The sequence below is a fragment of the Gossypium hirsutum genome, chromosome A04, assembly GCF_007990345.1.
Source record: "Gossypium hirsutum isolate 1008001.06 chromosome A04, Gossypium_hirsutum_v2.1, whole genome shotgun sequence".
NCBI classification, from domain to species: Eukaryota; Viridiplantae; Streptophyta; class Magnoliopsida; order Malvales; family Malvaceae; genus Gossypium; species Gossypium hirsutum.
In genome coordinates, this window is record NC_053427.1 from 14,065,008 (window position 1) to 14,085,737 (window position 20,730).

Genomic DNA, 20,730 nt, shown 5'->3' on the forward strand with positions numbered 1-20,730 from the left:
ACATATATCTGCTGTAGAAGCCCAAATTGCCCGGGCCCGATTACATCAAAACCCAACCAAACCTCTAAACCCACTAAAACCCTTAACCCATGACCCATTTACATCTACCCAAACCCATTACAAAACCCAAATATTAAACCCAATTCAAAAGCCCATTAAGCCCCCCCAAAAAAACCTAACCCCCAAAAAAAACCAAGAAACCCTAGCCACCTAGCCACTTTCCCACTTGCCCTATTTTTCCTCCCATTTTTGATATCCATTGTCTGCCACCATCACCTACAAAATAAAAAAAAGATAATAGAAAATCATGTAAAAGATGGCTATAAAAAGCTATTCAAAAATCATGTAAGGGGGGGAATTTTGGATCAATACAAAGAATTTATCTTCATTTTTGCATCAATATTAGCAGATTAAAACCAAGAAAGAAAGTGGATAGCGTAGAATACAAACCAAAAATCTCAGAAATCGAAAGCTAAAAAATATCTAAAGGTGATTTTATCTTCTTTATTATTTTACTCTTATTTTTACTTTTATTTTATTTTTTCCCTTTTTCGAATCTATTAATCTATATATATACATCATAATAAAAATATATAATAAAATATATATATACAAAACAAATATAAAAAAATTACCTTTTCCGGCCACCGCGTGCGGTGGCCTGCGCCGGCGACGGATGGCGGCCGACGGTCGGCTGGTGACCGGCCCCTGGCCGAATTCCCCTTCCCTTCTCTCTTCCCTCTCTCTTCTCTTTTTTCTTTCCCTCTCACCAAATGAATTTTTTTGGTTATTTTAGGCCTTATATAGCCCTCCAAAACGACGTCGTTTTGGGGGCTACACTTAAGCCCCAAAACGACGTCGTTTTGACTTGGTCCAGTTCGACCCAACCCGACCCGCCTAGGATCCGCTTTTTTTTAAGGAAGGGCTAATTGTGCTTTTAGCCCTTCCGCTTTTTATTGTTTTGCAATTAAGTCATTATTCATTTTTTTAATTTGGCCCCGAAATTTGTTGCGATTTTCAATTTAGTCCCCGCTGATGTGCTGAGTTTTGATGGGAAGGAATATTTGTTGTTTTGGCCCCCCACTATTTCCACGCATGTTCAATATAATCCTTTCCTTTTATTTTTATTTCAATTTTGCCCCAAATATTTTGTTTTTAGTTCAATTTAATTCTTTTTAGTTACTTTAGTATTTAAATTAATTATTTTAGTATTATTATCATATTTTATTTACTTATGTAGTGTGTTAATAATTTTTTATCATTTCTAATACGTATATATATACTATATGTATTTTATATATATTATGTATATATTTTTTTTAATGCCATTCGTTATATATTTCTTATACTATTCCATGTATGTATTTTATATCATCTTATGTATATATTCTCAAGTACTATTATATATACATATATATATTTTTAAAATACCATATTGTGTATATATTATTATTACAAATTATTACTATTGCTAGTATTATTACAACTATTATTATATTAGTATATATTTTATGTACATATGTATATATATATTTTTTTGTACATATCATTATTTTATATTATTGTAGTAAACTTTTTATGTATATATTTTTTATGTACGTTTCCTAATATTTTCTTTTATTGTAGATATTATTATTATTATCACATACTTTTATTATATGCATATATATATATGTATTTTTTTGTACATATTATTATTTTATATTATTATTACCAAATATATCATTTTTCCTATTTTATTATTAGTACATGATTTGTTTTTATTTTTATTTTTATTGCAAATATCATTATTATTGTTATTCTAATATTCTAGTATTCCGTGTTAATATTTTTCATTAATGATATCATTTTTTTTGCGTCCTTTATCCATTTTTAATTTCTCACTTTAGGAATATTTTTTTCTCATGTTTTAATTAATTTCAAAAATAAGGCAATGTACCGATTTAATATTAAGCCATCGATTTCATCGCTATGTTGGGTGAAATTTGTCGGCTTGTGTTAAAAAACGGGACACCCTTTCTAATAAAAAAATCGAAAACTAAAAATTCTCATTTTTCAATTGGATCATGAGTAAATGTCAAATTGAATTCGTATTTTTGAAAATCAAGTCAACACATGTTTATGAGATACCAATTTTGGGCGTCGCGAGGGTGCTAATGCCTTCCTCGCGCGTAACTGACTCCCGAACCCTAATTTTTCTCTGACTTTCACGTAGACCTAAATTTGGCCTTCTTTTTGTTTTAAAATAATTTTATTAGGTGTCCGATCACACCTACAAAAAAGGATCGGTGGCGACTCCCTTTGTTAATAAAATCGAAAGTTGGTTTTCAAATGTTTAATAAATCGCCCCAATTAGCGACCAACCGAAAGAGAAATTTTTTTCGTCGCTACATCTGCTATGTTTGAACCTAAATAAGTAGAGTCTGTCAAAACGTAATGTGTTCTTACTTAATGCATGCGAACTATCTAGGTACATAAGTTTGATGGTATGCTTCTACGTCACTATGTTGATTAAGAAAATGTGATATCTGAATATGTTGAATCGATTGGTATTGATTCATTATATATAACCATGCATGTGACTTCATGACAATCTAATGTGATCTGTTGAGGTTTGATAAATCTGTTTTACAAAGCATGGATTCTCATGCCTACTAATTCTATTATGGTTTGATAGCATGACCTACATATTTATTACACTGACTCTGTATGTGCATATCATGACATACTGCACGGGATTTGGGATGATGTGAAAGGAGAAAGTTTTTGGTAGTTTAATGATCTGTATTATCTGGTGATTTATCCACAATTCTGTTCTAGCAGCTTGGCTACACTATAGTGGCTGGACCACATGTATTCGATTTGGTAATTTTAACTGCAAAATTCTAGTAGCACTGAACATAATTATCTATTGGTGTGATTCGACTGGACGAGTTCTAGAGGAACTCTATTTTGGTATGTAGCGGAGTTGGGTAGGATGTTTTCTGATAAATCTTTATTCTGATCTATTTGAAAAATATCGTATCTGCATAACACACATCCTCTGCGTAGCTCTGTTCTATCCTATTCTGCTCTGCTCTGTTTTGTTCTATTCTGTTATGTTCTGCTTTGTCGTGTTTTGGTTGGGTTGTGTTGTTCTATTATATTGCACTTGCTATTAGATTCGTTGTGTTTATTCTGATTTATATACTATGTTTTGTTAACTATAATTGATGTTGGTTATGCACTCGGCTTTATAGCTCACATTTTGGTTTTGTTTTTGTGTGTTCAGGTAAGTCTCTAACTTAAGACCAGATGGTGTGTGGGAGCTCAGATTATTTTGCAATAATGTAAAAACGTTTTTGGTCTTTTGAGTTTGTAATCTGTTTCTAAGCTCGTCTTAGTTTTTGCTAAATTCATCAGTACTTGATAATTTCTAATGTTAAACTACAAAATCAAACGTGAAACTCTGAAAAGGGTTTCCACCACAAGTCAAGTAAAGTTTTGAATTTTTTTGAATAATTACTGAAATCAATTTTCAAAACGTTGGTGTAACTCGCCCAGATCGGCTTGAACTCCTAGGCAAGGTTTGAGGTGTTACATTTTCTAAAATATCTAACAATTTACCAAATTTTCTATCATTTTACCAATACTTTCTAAGATTTTACTAATATTTCCAAATTTTCTAAATTCTACATCAAGTCTTAACAATTACCAAAATTTCTATAACTTTACCAATATTTCTAAGCATTTATTAATGTATCTAATGATTTACCAATATTTCTAAGAACTTACCAATATATCTAACTATTTATCAAAATTTCTATCTTTTTATCAATATTTATGAGACTTCACCAATATTTTAAAATTTTCTAAACACCATGTGAAGTCTTAACAATTACCAAAATATCTAAGGATTTACCAAAATATATAAGGAATTACCAATATGTCTAACAATTTACCAATATTTCCAAGGATTTACCAAAATATCTAACAATATATCAAAATTTCTATCGATTTACCAATATTTATGAAACTTTACCAATATTTCTAAGAATTTACTAAAATATTTGGCGATTTACCAATATATCTAACGGTTTACCAAAATTTTTAAGGTTTTACTGAACATCTAATGATTTACCAAAATTTTTAATGTTTTACTAAAATATGTAACGATTTGCCAAAATTTCTAAAATTTTACAAATACTTCCAAATTTTCTAAACCTTATACCAAGTCTCAACAAGTACCAAACTTTCTATAACTTTACCAAAATATCCAATGACTTATCAATATGTCTAATGATTTCCCAATATTTCTAAATATTTACCAATATTTCTAAGGATTTATCATTATATTTGATGATTTACCAAAATTTTAAAGATTTTACTAATATTTTTAAAATTTCTAGCGGTATACCAAATCTTAACAATTATCAATATTTCTAATGGTTTTATCATAATTTGTATGAATTTACCCATATTTTTTTTAGATTTACCAAATTATCTAAGATTTTATCAATATTTCTATCAATTTATCAATTTTTATACAAATTTACAAAAATATCTAACATTTTACCAAAACAATTAATTTATCAAAATACCTAAAACTTTTTATTTTTTATTTTTTTATTATCAATATAATCAAACCTCAAACATTGTATCAAAATTCTTAAAAACTCTATTTTAACCGGCAACCTATAAGCATTTTGTACACTTTTTATGTAGGAGCGTATGGTGGAAGTGCCGGAATGGCTCGCTGCACGGTTTAATTCAAAAGAATATTCCAACACAAAAAATAAATTTAAATATGAACCAAATAATTTCACCTTCTCTCTCATTTAAAAAATTATAAAAAAACAACCCTAAAATTATGTCGCCGCCGCAGCCGAACGGAAAACCCCAACAACCGATTTCCCGGCGAATTGTCCGAATTACCGTTACCGACGCCGATGCTACCGACTCTTCCAGCGACGAAGAAGCGGCCTCTCCGAAGAAAATCCAAAAGCGACCGAAGAAAAAGCTTGTCAACGAAATCACTATCGGAGTTTCGACAAAAGAGAACGACGTAATGGCTGGGTCGAGCCAGAGCAAGGTGAAGAGGTACAGAGGGGTTAGACAAAGGCCGTGGGGGAGATGGGCGGCGGAGATTAGGGACGGAAGGAGGATGAGGCTTTGGCTGGGGACTTTCGATACAGCGGAAGAAGCTGCCGTTGCTTATGATCAAGCGGCGGTTAAGCTGCGTGGACCTAACGCTCCTACTAACTTTAAGTTGCTTGATTGCAACGCTGTTCAGTCCTGAATTTTCTGTAAATATTAACCTTCTTTATCCCCTTTTGCCCTTTGGTGTTCTCGATGTTTATGTTATTAGGGCTTTTTAGTTTTTGTATCTTTGACTTTATGCATGTAATAACCTGCGAACATTTGTTCCTCTTGTTTTCTCCTTCATCGGATCATGATATTGTACATCTTTTTTAACACCATTTCCTACTTTGTAAACTAGAACTAACGATTTTTGTTAACTAAATTTGAAGAAGCGTTCAAAGTTCCAAGGTAATTTCACCATCCTTTCTCCTCTTGTAAACCTTAAAAATGGTGTCAGAAATTGAACTGCCACGAGCAACGCGATTAGTTCATATTTTGTTTTTTCTCAGGTGGAAGAATGTAAAGCAAAGAAAACCAATCTGCTAAAGGTACATATGTCCTTGCTTTGACTTGGTTTTTGTTTCTTTGAAATTTTCTTTACCATTTTTGTTTTTATTTTCTTTTATGTTACTTTGAGTTCTTGGAGGTAGCCATCACGTCAGTTGTTTTCTTGTACATATTTTGACTCTTGTTGTTGGGAATTTTTATTCTATCACCGATCAATTTGTGTTAAATTTCTAAAGTCGGTGGATTTTTAAGGAAATTTTTGTCTTCAAATATAGAGGTGAATGAATAGTTATTGATTTGTGAATGAGTGAAAGTTGAAGCAATTGGGATTCTTAGTACTTATCAAATATAGATGTTTAAGGTAATTATGCACTTTCCCCATTACTAATAGAGTACAGCGAATGTTTTTGAAATTTAGACCAGAAGTAATTTTATAGGATATAAAATGGTTAAATTTCAAAGCAAGAAGCTTAATTGGTCGAGTGGATCTATGGATGGAGTTTATGTAAATGTGATGTTTGTAACTTGTGTTCTCATTTTTGGTTAAGGTGCTTTTGAAAGGAGCAGGTATGCCAAAGTGGTAGTACAAAGGGCACAGCATCCTCAGCTAAGTAAATATACCACTTCTGCTGTTTCCTGACACCTTATGTCTTCATTTCTTCCAAAAGGTTGGTTACGTTCATTGATGATTGAGTATTGTTGGTTAATAATGTCTTGAGATGTTGTGCAATGTGTTTGTAATGATTCTGTTTATTTAGATTTCTCTTGGATGCAGCATGCCCACATTGATCATATTAGTTTTCTCATGCTGAAGCCCTTAGGCACTATTAATGATGGATTCTGATGTAATATAACTTTTAACATACATATAGAATCTCATATAGAGTGGAATATATACATATTTGTAAAACTAGGGTCTGCTGGAGGAGAGTCTTGTTTACAAACTAGCCATCATTCAACCTTTCGGCTCAAATGGGGAAGAAAGTGATCTAGAATTCCCCACAAGCAGTTTTGATCGAACCTTGTCTACCTACCACTTACAAGGGTTTATCCTCGTGATAAGTGTTACTAGAAACAGATTATCAAATATTCATGTATATATTTGGTCTGAGTGAGAATTAAGAGATCTAGTTTCTGAATTCACCTAAATCTCGTTACGGCTCTCTGTGTTGTTGGTTTGCTCATCTTGACAATGTTGTGAGTTTTACTTGCTTATTATGATCTGTAGATCAAGGCAAATCTCTAGTTCTGCTGCCTCCTCATGGATAGTACCATCAAGGATACAGAGTTGTGGATCCAAGTGACTTGAAATGGTGGCAACAAGCTCTACTAATAATCCCTGGGTGCACAGTTATAACATCCGAGGCTATCAGAATCAAAATCTTACAGGGGAATTCAATTCAGACTTCATTCCGAGTAATCTGGTATGACTCTGATACGTAACTTTGAGTTGAGCTGAGTGAGAAAATATGAGACATGCAAATTTTGAACGAGGAAGCAATAATATGGCGTGTTGATCACTCTGTTGGTACCAATTTGATAACTTGATAAACCTCTGTTAGGCCTTGTTTTGTAGCAGAATGGAAATGGGTGCCCAAGTAATTGTAATTAGGTTGACTGAAACAGGTCGATATGGTGTTTATGTAATTCTCAAGGGGTGAATACGTTCACTCATAATACTTGAAATAATGGTGTAAGCAAATATTTTCTTATTTAAGTATCTCATGTATTTCCGGTGCTCCTCCCATGTTTAATGAATGCTTAAACATCATCTTTGGAAAGTGAAAACTATTGAAGAAATTATGGTAGGAAGATTTACGCAAATAGTGCAACTAATGTTCTTCAAGAGCCAATACATGATTAAAGCAGATATCTTAAATCAAGTATTTTTCTTAATTGGGTGGGATGGTTTGAACACAGTTGCCTAATAAAGGCTTTAATTACCATTTTAATCAAGTTTTTTATATAGTAGTTTTTGGGTAGTAATGAGACGTCTATGTTGATTATCAAGCTTAATGTTTGATTGCAAGATGAATAGAGTTCTGTTAATATATATACTCATCTTTTATTAAGTAATTAAGCATGCTTTATTAGGCAACTGAAGTAAAACAAGAGTGTTCAGAACAATTGAGGGTAATGGATTGGACTATGCGTTACTCATTTATTCAGTCCAAATTCGCGATCCTTTATAATAAGGGTCGTTTAAGTTTCTATTACAAGTAAGGTGATAAATGCAATTCATGAATTTCCTTCAGGATATAACAAGGAATAGAAGAAAAGCAAATTCCCTCAATCTATACCTCATCCACCTCAGCCAATCTCTTTCTCAAAAACCAAAATTCCAATGGTGTTTTTCGTTTCAATATAGCACTCTATTTGAGGTATTTCTTTAAATTTACAATTTCTTTTTTCTCTAATTCCATGCATTAGTTTATTCGATTTTTGATTGCTTGGTTATTTAGATGATGATTTATTCTGATTTTTGAAAAAAAAAGAAGTTTGAATCAAAGTTATGAATTTTTTTTTTCTTCTCTTTGAAAATTTTCTATCTTGCAATCTGTTTAAAAAATTAAAAAATTTAAGAAGGCTGAGCAATTGATCCAGAGTGGAAGGAATTTGCCCAACAAGTATATACTAAACTTTGTCAAATTGCCCATACTCAAAGGTATAACACCAGTGACATTACAAGACCTGAGATCATTACAAAATAAGTCAAAAGAAGGGAAATAACACAGTTTGGAGGGTGGATTACTTACATACTAAGTCGGTGAAGATTGGCTTCAACTAGCATATTGCTCTCCCTACAGATTATGCTTGACAGCCTTTGGATGATCGGATCAAACTCCTCAAGCAGAGTCCTACAGTCAATCTCCAGTGTAGACAACAAACAATTGCTTAAAACATTTAACATTAGTTACCAGATCGATAGTCAACTTGGCATCCACTTTAAAAACATGTTCAGTATTCCAATTTAAAATCCATTCAGAAGGCTAAAATATTTAAAATATATTTGAATTTGAACTATTTTTAAGTTCTTATATTCTTTTATACCTAGATATTTTATGCATATTTATATATAATAGATTGTTTAAATATAAATTAAGGTTTAAAACTTTTTTATGCTATCCCAAAACCCTTGAAAGGGAGGAAAATATATGCTCTAGTAGGTTTGAATTTAAATGATAAAAACCCAAGTAAAATTTATAAGTGTTGAATTAGGTCATGTTTAAAGTAAGATCTCGTCGCATATTTTTTTTAATTCAACGGATATGGTTAAAAGATAAAAATGAAGAGATTGTAGCCATCTGATAAAGCCATGTCAAAAACTAAAAAATTGTGGTGGTGACTAGAACTTGTTAAATTGATTATCAAATATGTTGCTATTCTCTAGAAATTAGTTATCGAATATGTTGCTACTATTTGGAAATCATTTTCTTTCTTTTTTTAGTGTTGAAACTGGTTGAACTGGTTAAAAGGTAAATATATGTTTTGGAAAACTCAATATAGAAAACAAGAATGTTTGCATAGCGAAATTTTAAAATTACTCTTAAAATCGAGTCATTGTGTTGTTTATGAAAATAAATTTTACCAAATTTAGTATGTGTTGTTCACATAGCAAATCTTACTAGTTCTTGACTTTCAACTAACATGGTCTTTTTCCTTATACTCAAAACCTTAGTTGCTCAGAGAGTGGGCTCTAATTTCTTGAATTGATCACACAATGAAAAGTTAATTCTATCTATAGATAAAGAAATCAAATATCAAGATAGAATTTATTTAAGAAATAATGTCACTATATTTTAGCAAACTAGCTACGCTCGATGATGTGTCTATTTGACTTAACCCATAGTCCTTATTTATAGGGAAAACTACAACAATTCTACTATAACAAGAAATAAAATAATAATATTTTAATAGAAAATACGGAGTCCCTTTGAGATTTCTTATGGTGGGCAGTATACACACTGAAAATACCCAATGTGCTACCAACCCCATATACAAGAGGGCTTATTAGGCCTTTCTTGTGTTGAGTACAATTTTATGAGTTTTTTTATTTTTAAACTAACTCATATATTTTATCCAACCCAATAACCAATTTTCTATTATCAAAATATTATTTATTTAATTAATTATATCAATTAAATTATTTTCTCAACCTATTTCAAATTCCATTAAAGTTATGACGATTTTACTGTACTAAAATTTATGAGTAAATAAATTTAATTGTTTCATTTTGTACAACTGCGTTGACTACTTAATTTAATTTTCACTTTCCTCAATTATTTATTTATAATCAAATAAAAAATAATTCAAAGAAAGTGCATTTACTATGGATAGTAATAATGCAATTTATTTCTATTTTTTTCGTTTTTATTCATTCAACATATCAGTTCTAATTGCAATCTGAACAGAGTTGAGTTGAGCTAGCAGATTAATAGATTAAACATATATAATTATGACTCAAATAATTTGTAATTAAGTTTTGGCTCTTCGTCTATTAATTACAATATTATTTAGTCATTAAGTCAATCCCCAAAAAGTACCATGATTGAACTCTCCCTTATTATATATCATTACAAAAGCAACTTATAATTATTCTTCTCCAGTGATCATGTCATTAGAGTATTATCTTCATAGGATATCATTAATCTCTTTGAGTTAAATTCTGTAACACCCCACGCCCGACCCGTCCTCCGGTTTGTGGAGTGTTACAAGTGAAATATACTTAAATTCGGCTAATTTAGTTGCTAATAAACAGTCTAAAAATGAAAACTATCTAATAATGAAAGTTAAAATAATAGTTCTTACAACTAAAGTATTAAGCCATTGAATGTTCAATCCTTCAAATTGTTTCTATTGCTAATCAGACTGTTTGTTTACGATGTGTCACTTAAAACTCTTATTAGGCTAACTCCATGGCCCAAATCCTAAGGGCGTTATCTAGATACAATCAATTACCTCCCGGGAGAAGCCTCTATTAGTACCCCCTTCCTATGTGCATGACTTCATCTGTCTGCGACCTTTAATTTCAACTATTTGGTTTAGTCCATCCTCGAAGTCCTCGTCCAACCTTGCAAGTCCTATGAACATAATTCAACTCTGTAAGTTCGAATGAACTTAGTGAAAATTCCTTCATTACGTCATAAATAAACCTTATTGCACGAGGGAAAACAACGTAAATAAATTAAATATAAATACTCCTGCTCACCCAAGGTGAATATTTGACATCAGGGTGGCGGACTTTACCTGATCATTCGAGCTACGCAGCTCGTCTTGAAGCATTCCTTTGGGTAGGATCTCCACTCGACCATAACCCAAATACCTTACCATATTAGCGAGTTCTATCCATGCTTCACGTCTTGCCTTTCCTTACACAGGGTGTTTGTCGACCTTAAACTGACTTGGCTGTTTACCAACTTCCTATTAGGAACCCTTATAGTAGCCTTTCAACTATCCGACCAAGGATTCTTAGAGCATACTTTCATCAACAGACTTGATCGTGCTAGTCCTTGGCAGATTCTTTCTATCCATACTGTAGGCTTGAAGGACTTGTTGACATCTCAATTTTGTGCTGACCTTCAACAGGTCTTGCCCCTCTAGAGAACCCATAGTTTATTATTCCAGCGGCTATGCGATTATGCCATATTACTTACTTGTTTCCTTCATATAGAGTTATTCTTTTTGCGATGTATCCATACTAGACTTTCCTCAAAGAGGAATAGTCTTGATAGACATTCTGTCTTTTGGATAGATCCTTTATCTTGGGATTACATCCCCTAATCTTTCTATGAGATATGCTACTCACGTGAAAATTTATTGAGCTTTCTCTGGTGGCACTTCTTTTCAAATCCTTGCTCATGAACCTTGAATAATTTCACTTCCTATATTTCCATAACTAGACCAACTTTTACACGAGCCTACTTTCTCTAATTCTCGTTGGGTTTTTGCCATGCCTTATTAGCTTCCATCACTTTTGGTGGATTCTTAAAAGTCTGCTTACCATACTTATGCTTTTCTTAAACTCTTCCCGCACCTATGTGGTTTTCCCATACTTGACGCACAGACCCTATACTCTTTACTTGAGGTCCTGACAGACTTCCCACATCTATTTATTGGTGGACTTTATGGGGTGCCGTAGCTGAGTTTTAGTCTTATACCCTCTTTCCTTTTTTTCTATTGTCCTAACGAACTTACCCGTTTTTATTATCCCAATGGACTTATTCTATTCCGTCTTTAATGTCTCGACAGACTATCTCTGTTTTGTGTTTAATGTCCCGACGGACTATCTCTCTATAGATGCCATAGAGTCTTTCATCTATGGTCTTACACCTACCCGTTATCCTGGCGTACTATCTCATGATGCCATGGAGCCTTTCATCCATGGTCTTACTCATCATAACTAGCTGCCATAACATCTTTCATCAACGGTCTTAGACCGTGTACCTCATACCATTTACCTTGCTTCCATGACGTCTTTCATCCATGGTCTTATGCTATTATCATTATCATGTATCATGCCGCCATGTCATCTTTCATCTATGGCCTTAGGCTACATACTTCATACCAGACTGCCATAGCATCTTTCATTTTTGGTCTTACGCCATATACCTTATACTAGACTGCCATAGCCTCTTTTATTTATGGTCTTACGCTATACACCATTATCACATTGTCGCCCCAAAGGACTAATCGATACCATCGTCGTGCTAAGTACCATTCTATAATTTCTTTTTCCAAATCCTCTTGTCATTATCTCTTTTACACCACCTAACCTTGATGCTCGAACACCACAGTGTTCCCTTCGTAAGGTCCGGAGATTTACTCGAGACGGTAACTAAAGGTTCTCTTTCTATTTCCCTTCCTAACTTCATTTATCCCAGGAAGGTTTTTCCCATAGACATGCAATGCAATGCATGCTCATATCATCATATTATCATGCTCATACAAACATGACATACTTAACAACGTGACCATAACAACATGTTTAGAGTTTTAGGAACTCAACTAAATCCTTTATTGTCCACATAGCTTAACTTCCTCGAGTTAAGCCTTGAACACCAGAGCTTCCATTCCCCTGGAAAAAGATAAGCATTCAAACCAAAAACCATAAGTTATACTCAATATCTCAACTTAAACTCATTTTCCAGAAACATGCAGAACCCTTAAGACAATTTTGGAAATCCATAACTTCATCTCTTAACTCTTACATACACAGAAAGGTTAAAAACCTTACCCGCTTACTATTTTCCCACCTTTTCCAGCTTCATCCTGATGAAGTTTACTCCATGCAGAACCTTCCATGGCTGCTCCTTTTTCGAGCTTCCAAAGAAGATGAAGAATGGGAGAAATTGAGACAAGGTTGGGAAGAAAATTATCCCTAGGAGCAATCTCCCAACTATATATAACCTTTCCCATGCTTCTTCCAACCTCATGAGAGTCGTGCATCACTAATTATTATGCCTCACACTAAAGAATCGGTTGGTTCCACCCTAACCAAACTAGAATTGAATCTCAACCATGTACAATTCGGTTTCTAGCTTTCCTTTTTATTCTAATATAGGCTGCTACCTTGTAGTTTCTTTCAATTTAGTCCATTAAGTATTCTTAATTTTGGGTTACTAGAAATCCAGGTGTTATAAATTCGTTCATCTAATATGATTCTAATTTATCTCATGGTAACCATTGCATCTTCCACAATAAAAAAAGATTATTGCTAACACATAGTGATAAAATCATTTATCTTAGACTAATGACCCGTGACCACATTCCTTTTCTATAAATCATGCAATGCTAGTGAGAGGATACAATTTACTCTTTATTGAACTATGATTTCCACTATTGTAAGTGAACCCAAACCATACATAGGTTATATACCTAACATATCAGCATTCAGCTATGATACCAATTGAGCTTAGGCTTTCAATATATCAAAATATACGAGTTACATACACATGGTTAGTCACTCATTCAAGACTAAGGTACATAACACCATGAACATTATAAGTGAAAAAATTTATAAATGAATCTAGGATGAATTCAATTTGGATTTTGTTTGATGTATAGTCAATCCTATCGCATATTTTTCTCTATCCTCTTGGCATCTACTTCGATACACAAGACAATGTATCTCCTAATTAGACTTGATAGACAACATAATAGTCTCTTGAATCATTTTTCTCAATTTTGATTCTTCATATTATGAACCATTTAGATTACCTACTAATATAAGTTGTCTTATTGTATCACGATCCGACCACATGGTGCAACTTGATATTAGTTTAACATTAAGTAATTAGTGAGCCAATATTTTCTTATACATTTTTATTTTCATGAAAAAACCATTGAGGACAGTTATACAAAAGATAATAATTTAAAAAAATGAAATTTTATTAACCAATCTATTTGAAAAATTACAAGCATTAATGACGAAACAATTACACTAAAGGCATCATATCCCAACATGTTTCTCAATGCAAATCCTATATGACATTATCAACGGTGGACCAGTTCCTTTTTTTTCTTCATTTTTATTTTAACCGTTAGTTTAAAAGGATCCCATGGGATCCCACTATAATGGGATCTTTAGGTAGATGCCACCGTTGAATTATATTAAAAAAGTGTGCAATAAATTAGTAATGTAACAGCCCGATTTTGGGCCTAGTCGGAACAGTGGTTTCAGAACCACTATTCCGAGGCTGGATAAAATTAATTTGATGTTAATTTATGTATTATAATGTGATTTTATAAGTGCATGTTAATTTTGGTATATTAATTTTAGCGATTTCTAGTCCAATTTTGAAAAAGGACTAAATAGCGTAAAAAATAAAAGTTGTGTTTTAATACCTAAAGATGTTAAATTGCCTTGTATCTTAAATTGGGGGGTTTTTAATGTGAAATTAGGCCATTGAAAGAGTGATGGCCGGCCATGAGACAAGGAATTAAATGGTCAAACATGTTAGGTAAGTGTTGGGTGACTTATTTGACAAATAAGTAATAAAATAAAGAAAAGAAAATATAATCTTTTCTTCATCTTCTCTCCAGCGATTTTTCCAGCCAAGAAAAGGGTTTAGAAGCTGGAAAATTTCAGCAAAGAAACTCCCATCCTAGTAAGTGATTTTGAATGTCTTTCTTGATGATTTTTACATTTTCGGAACCCCTAAAGCATGAGCTTTCAAAAGAGGGGACTATTTTGCAAAATGATTAAGAGTCTAGGGTTTTTCCATGAAACCATATGTGTTGTTTGCTGAGTTTTTATGGAAGAATATGAGTCTTGGTAGTGTTATAAACAACTTTTATGAAAGAAGTTTGCATGAAAATACCTAAAATGGGGTATTTTGCAAAGATGTAAAACAAGTTGTAAATGTGTGAAATAGTTGAAATTATGAGTTTCCATAGTTATGAAAATGGTTCATCTAGGCTTAAGGAGAAAAGAAATGTGATAAAAATCATTTTACGAGTCTAAGGGTAATTTGGTAATTTTGGCAAAGTACAGGATTTTGCCAAAATGTGTCATTGGACTAATTTGATTAGTATATTGTGTTAATAAGTTCAATATGATATTATAGATGATGAAAAATGAGATTCGGGCTTAGAACGAGGAAAAACAAAAAATTGATGTTTAGGCCTCTATTACCAATTTGGTGTCAAGGTAAGTTCGTATGATAAAATAAGCATGTTATTGATAATATATTTGAATCTATCTTACCTCGGTTGTATTTATTATATGTTGATATTGTTTAGTATGATGAAAGTGATGCCAAAAGTTAATAACATCCACGTAATGGTAGAATACATTAGAAATTCAACGGAATACGATATTCCCTGGAAATGAGTAAGTTGTACGTAAATAATATGATTTCATTGTTAATGCATGTATTTGATTTTTCAATGATTTGACATAGTATGAATTGCTAGATTATGAATTGAGAATGCTTAGTAATGATTGAGATAGTAGAAAGACCCTGTTGAAACCCTAGGAAACAAACTGGATATTCGTGCCAAGATATTTGGGCGATTTGTGCGCCAGTGTAAGACATGTCTGGGACATGCATCGGCCACATTATGATAGCCAGTGTAAGACCATGTCTGGGACATGGCATCGGCGTTGAGACGAGGGCTAGTGTAAGACATGTCTGGGACATTCATCAGCCACATTATTAGTGCTAGTGTAAGACATGTCTGGGACATGCATCAGCACGTATATACGAGAGCTAGTGTAAGACCATGTTTGAGACATGGCATCGGACTCGAAGATGATAGCCAGTGTAAGACCATGTCTGGGACATGGCGTCGGCAACTTATCCCATGTTCGAGGCTTATAGAATATCCGATAGTGTTCTGAAAGGTTCAATGTTAAAGGTTACGAAAGAGAGTTAATAAAGAAAGTATAATAATATTATGAGTGGTGCAGGTGCCTATTTGGTATGAATGAGAAATGATTCGGTCTATGATGCATCTATGGTAAGGTTGCAAGTAAGTAAGCCAGGTTTATGAGAATGACTTTGTAATGACCTTGTGGTTATGGGTCTATGCTCACGATGTATATAGTATTTGGTGAACAATAATTGTTAAGGAGTAAATTAGCCTGGATAGTTGTAGGCTACTACAGTGGTGTAACTTTGAAAATACATCAAAAATAGTAGAAAGTGAATTAGAGGCTAAATACAATATGGAGTTAAAGCCTATTGAGTCTAGTTTCTTACAAAAGAAACCATGTAAGCAAAAGAACATCCTATAATGATATATTTGAAGTTGTGTGAGACAGAGTCAGTATGACTTCGAAAATCCCCTATTCTTATTTGATAAAATCATTATAAATAGTAAAAAAATATTTATGAGTTATAATTTATATGTTTAGAATTATTAATGAGTCTATTTTCAAGAGAAATAGACGAGAACATTATTCGAGCCCTGTGCTATGAGATAATTGAACTTTAGTGTAGAAGGGTCAAAACTGTCATACAGTGAATCAGGGGTAACTTTGAGGAATAAACTGTACTAATTGGCTAAGCCAAAAATTTTGGAAATTTTATGGTAGAAAGGTATATGAGTCTAATTTCAGGAAAAATTAACAGAACTTAATTTAGAGTTTTGTAGCTCCAGATATAAATATTTTATTGACTATTGTTCAAGAAGATAGCTTATCTGAACTTGAGAATATGTTGGGAGCATTGATAAAATCTGTTAATGAGTTGCTTATTGTTTTTATATGAACTTACTAAGCGTAGAGCTTACTCCCCCTTCCTTTCCCATGTTCGCTAGGGTTGCCAGGTTTGCTCGGGTTGGAGTTCATCGGAGATATTATCACACTGTCAAGCTAACGCTATTGGTGTAGTGATTTTAAGTACTTTGAGTTTATGGCATGTATAGGAGTTTAAATATTAGAGTATGTGATATGAATTTAACCATATGTGTTGGCCTATTTTGATTATGGGGTTTTAAATCCATTTTAATTATGCATGCATGTGCTATGGTATTACGTGATGAGTTTATAATGATTATAGCCTGAATGTGGTAAAGATGTGAATAAAATCTATGATATCTATTGCATGTGAAATTGCCATAATCATGACATGTTAGGAATGTTTAAGTACCTAATTTTGCCATGTTGTATGTTATTGTATAAGTATGTGTGCATGTGTTGTGAGTGTGACAAAATGGCTTGGAAAATAGCCTTGTATTTGTCCACACGAGTAGGCACAGAGGCGTGTGTCATGGCCGTGTTTTAAAGTCATTATTGTACACGGGTTAAATGCACAGGCGTGTCCCAAGTCACACGGGCATGTGTGACCATATGGTCTATATTCACACGAGCGTGTGGAGCATTAAAGCATGAATTTTCAAGTTTTTCTTAAGTTCTCGGTTTAGTCCCGAACCGTCTCTAATGTATGTTTTGGGTATCGTGAGCCCGTTTAAGGGGCAAAATGTTTGTGAAACGAAAAGTTTTAAATTGATCAAAATTTTATGGCCCGATTTTATATAGTTGATTAAGTTTAAGTCAGGTAACACCTCGAACCCTGTCCCGACGTCAGATACGGGCAAGAGGTGTTACATTTAGTGGTATCAGAGCATGGTTTAGTTGATTCTCAGACTAACCTAGCGTAAGAGAGTCTAGCTATACATGCCATAGTATTATTCGTGATAGTGTGATATCTTTCGGCCCTAACAAAATTGTTGGTTAAGACAGAAAAGAGTTCCAACCGAGCAAATCTTGATAGAGATAAGAGTAAAGTTGAGATTATTGAATCATGCTTGTGATATGCTGAAAATGGGAAAGGTATGAAAAGAAATTCTTGATTTTTACATGAATTAATATTCAATATGTGATAATCATAAGTTAAAGAATGTGGAATCGTGGAATGAAGTGAAAGTTAAGTTGTGATAAGCTCTTTCATACATATTAGTATTCATACGATGTTAAGTGCCTAACTCTTTTGGCCAAGTGATTATGAAAAGAAAATTTACTCGAAATGGCAGAATGTGTGTATGAGTCTTCTATTGAATGATGTGTAATCAATATGTACATGTGATTGACATTTATGTTTAAATCTCTGAATTAAAGATGTCATAAATGTTATAATAGCATGAGAGCTGAAATGAAAGATCAAATTGAGTAGAACGCTGGAATTAAGTATGATCGTTCGATTATAAATTGATGGACAAGACCATAGTTGGACTATGGCATCAATTGAATGATGTACTAAAAACCGTAAGATGTTCTCTAATTTGGTAAATGTTGGTAAGTAAAATAAGGCTAAATGTTGAAGCTTGATTAGACATTAATGATGATTCAAGTAAAAGAAATGAAAATTTATATTGTGATAAGTTCACTGATGTTTGGCTAGTATTCATATGAAATAAAGTTGCATGCATTACTAAGATATGTGAGAGTGTGTTCATAACAAGTTGGAAACTTGAAATGTTTGAATTGATGTGCATGATACTATGTTGTTGTTAAATGTGTATATGTGTGAGAGTTGAAAGTTTAGAGGCTTTACAAGCTTCGTTCCCTTACCAGAATAGAGTTATACGATAAGATTCTCGAGAGATATGTTGCATAAGCTTGCAAAAGTGAAACTAAAGAGTAAAATAATGGAATAGTATGGGATTGATGAAGATTGAATTAGTTAAAGGAATAATGTCGGACTTGCACAGATGTCTGAGAATGACGGAATCAATTAAATAAAAGTTATGGCTATATTTCTCTTCTAAGTATTCTATGTTTTCCTCTATTCTGGGGAATATGTATGATTATCCCTTTCGAGTGGGAATTCTATCGCATGAAGATGCTAGTGACTATGATATTAGATGAAAAGCTCTATGGGTCCAGTTAGTTATGATCGGCATTTCTCCATCTCTTCAGATTTCTATTCTGATATATTGGAATGAAGTTGATAGTAGAAATCTATGTGAGATTATTATGATGTTCTATTGATTATGGTTTATATATGCGGGAATTATATTATCTCTGTTATGAGGAATTCTAGAGCATACAGATAGTAGTTTCCTTCTGGTTTTTCTCTGAGGGATTTTCCGGATCATCTTTATTTTTTTCTTCTGGATTATATTCTCGAATTTCTGGTATATTCTTATATCTTGGAATTTCTTATATTGGTTTTTCTCTCGTTCTTGTTTCGAGAATTATCGGGCTTGACTTATCTTTAAGAGTAACCTTTGACTTGCGATATTAGAATCTGTTATGATTACACTTCTGGCTCGACTATAGAAGTACGGGGATTTAATGTCGAGATTTATTTAAAATCTGATTCATGTGCATTAAGTTTATTCTCTGGTTCGGGAATAATGTTGTGCAATTACGGGTAAGTAAACATGCAGTCTAAAATGAAGAAATTGTATTTTTGAAAATATGATACGAAAACATATTAGTTGGATTTCTCTCATTCGAGAGATGTTGTATAAGTAAAGTTGTCCTAATTAATAAAGAGACCACATCTATGAAGTTGGAATCATTGGATTCATGTTAGTAAAATTTTTAAATAGTTGATGACCAGAGTATAGAAATATGGCTATAAGTGATAGATTAAACAAGTACAACATGATTCGACTTTTAATTTGGAATTGCAGAGAGGATTTGATTTCTGGTTTCTATTACTATTATTTCAGAGTAAGATTTCAGTACTGAGAAACTCTGGGTATACAGAGAATTGAGTATAGAGTTCATAGTAGTATCTTGTCTATTCATCCAAAGGATGTCGAATTGTCTATAGGGTAAAGCCGAATATCAAATGTATTCGAGATTATTATTGTCAGTGATGACAGTGGGAAGAAAATGAGAAAGGACTGTTATGAATTTCGTATCGGGATATCTCTCATTCCCGGGAAAAAGGAAGGATGCAACTTGAATTGTGATAGATTGATGATGGAAGTCCGCATGATTATTTTAGTATGTAAATATATACTATTCGACAGATGTGACTGAGTTGCATGTTTCTGAGTTTATAGTTCCAAGAATGTCAGTCTCCACTGTTTCAAATTGAGCTCCGAGGTTTATACCTCAATTATGGAAAAGCTATAGGAAATCTTGAGTATGAGACTGAGTTGAACTATAAGTTGTGAGGAAAAGGTGAAAGTGACTCTTGAAAGTGAAAGCAACTTCTTCTGGTAATATTTTCGGGGACGAAAATCCCTAAAGGAGGGAAGAAATGTAACAGCCTGATTTTGGGCCTAGTTGGAACAGTGGTTTCAGAACCACTATTTCGAGGCTGGATAAAAGTATTTTCATGTTAATTTATGTGTTATAATGTGATTTTATAAGTGCATGTTAATTTTGGTATATTAATTTTAGCGATTTCTAGTCCAATTTCGAAAAAGGACTAAATCGCGTAAAAAGTAAAAGTTTTATTTTAATACCTAAAGGTGTTAAATTGCCTTGTATCTTAAATTGGGGGTTTTTAATGTGAAATTAGGCCATTGAAAGAGTGATGGCCGGCCATGAGACAAGGAATTAAATGATCAAACATGTTAGGTAAGTGTTGGGTGACTTATTTGACAAATAAGTAATAAAATAAAGAAAAGAAAATATAATCTTTTCTTCATCTTCTCTCCAGTGATTTTTCCAGCCAAGAAAAGGGTTTAGAAGCT

General features: G+C 32.9%; 1 protein-coding gene across 1 annotated transcript; it reads left to right on the forward strand.

Moving 5' to 3' along the window:
- Positions 1 to 4,673: 4,673 nt before the first annotated feature.
- On the forward strand, positions 4,674 to 5,454 carry LOC107948436 (ethylene-responsive transcription factor ERF070). The gene has a single exon (XM_041110987.1). It carries the CDS (start codon positions 4,850 to 4,852, stop codon positions 5,276 to 5,278), a length of 429 nt encoding a protein of 142 aa, XP_040966921.1. The 5' UTR covers positions 4,674 to 4,849; the 3' UTR covers positions 5,279 to 5,454.
- The last annotated feature ends 15,276 nt before the right edge of the window (positions 5,455 to 20,730 follow it).

What these genes read in the sequence shown, in the direction of transcription:
- LOC107948436 (XM_041110987.1), top strand. Translation starts at nt 4,850, where the DNA reads ATGTCGCCGCCGCAGCCGAACGGAAAACCCCAACAACCGATTTCCCGG.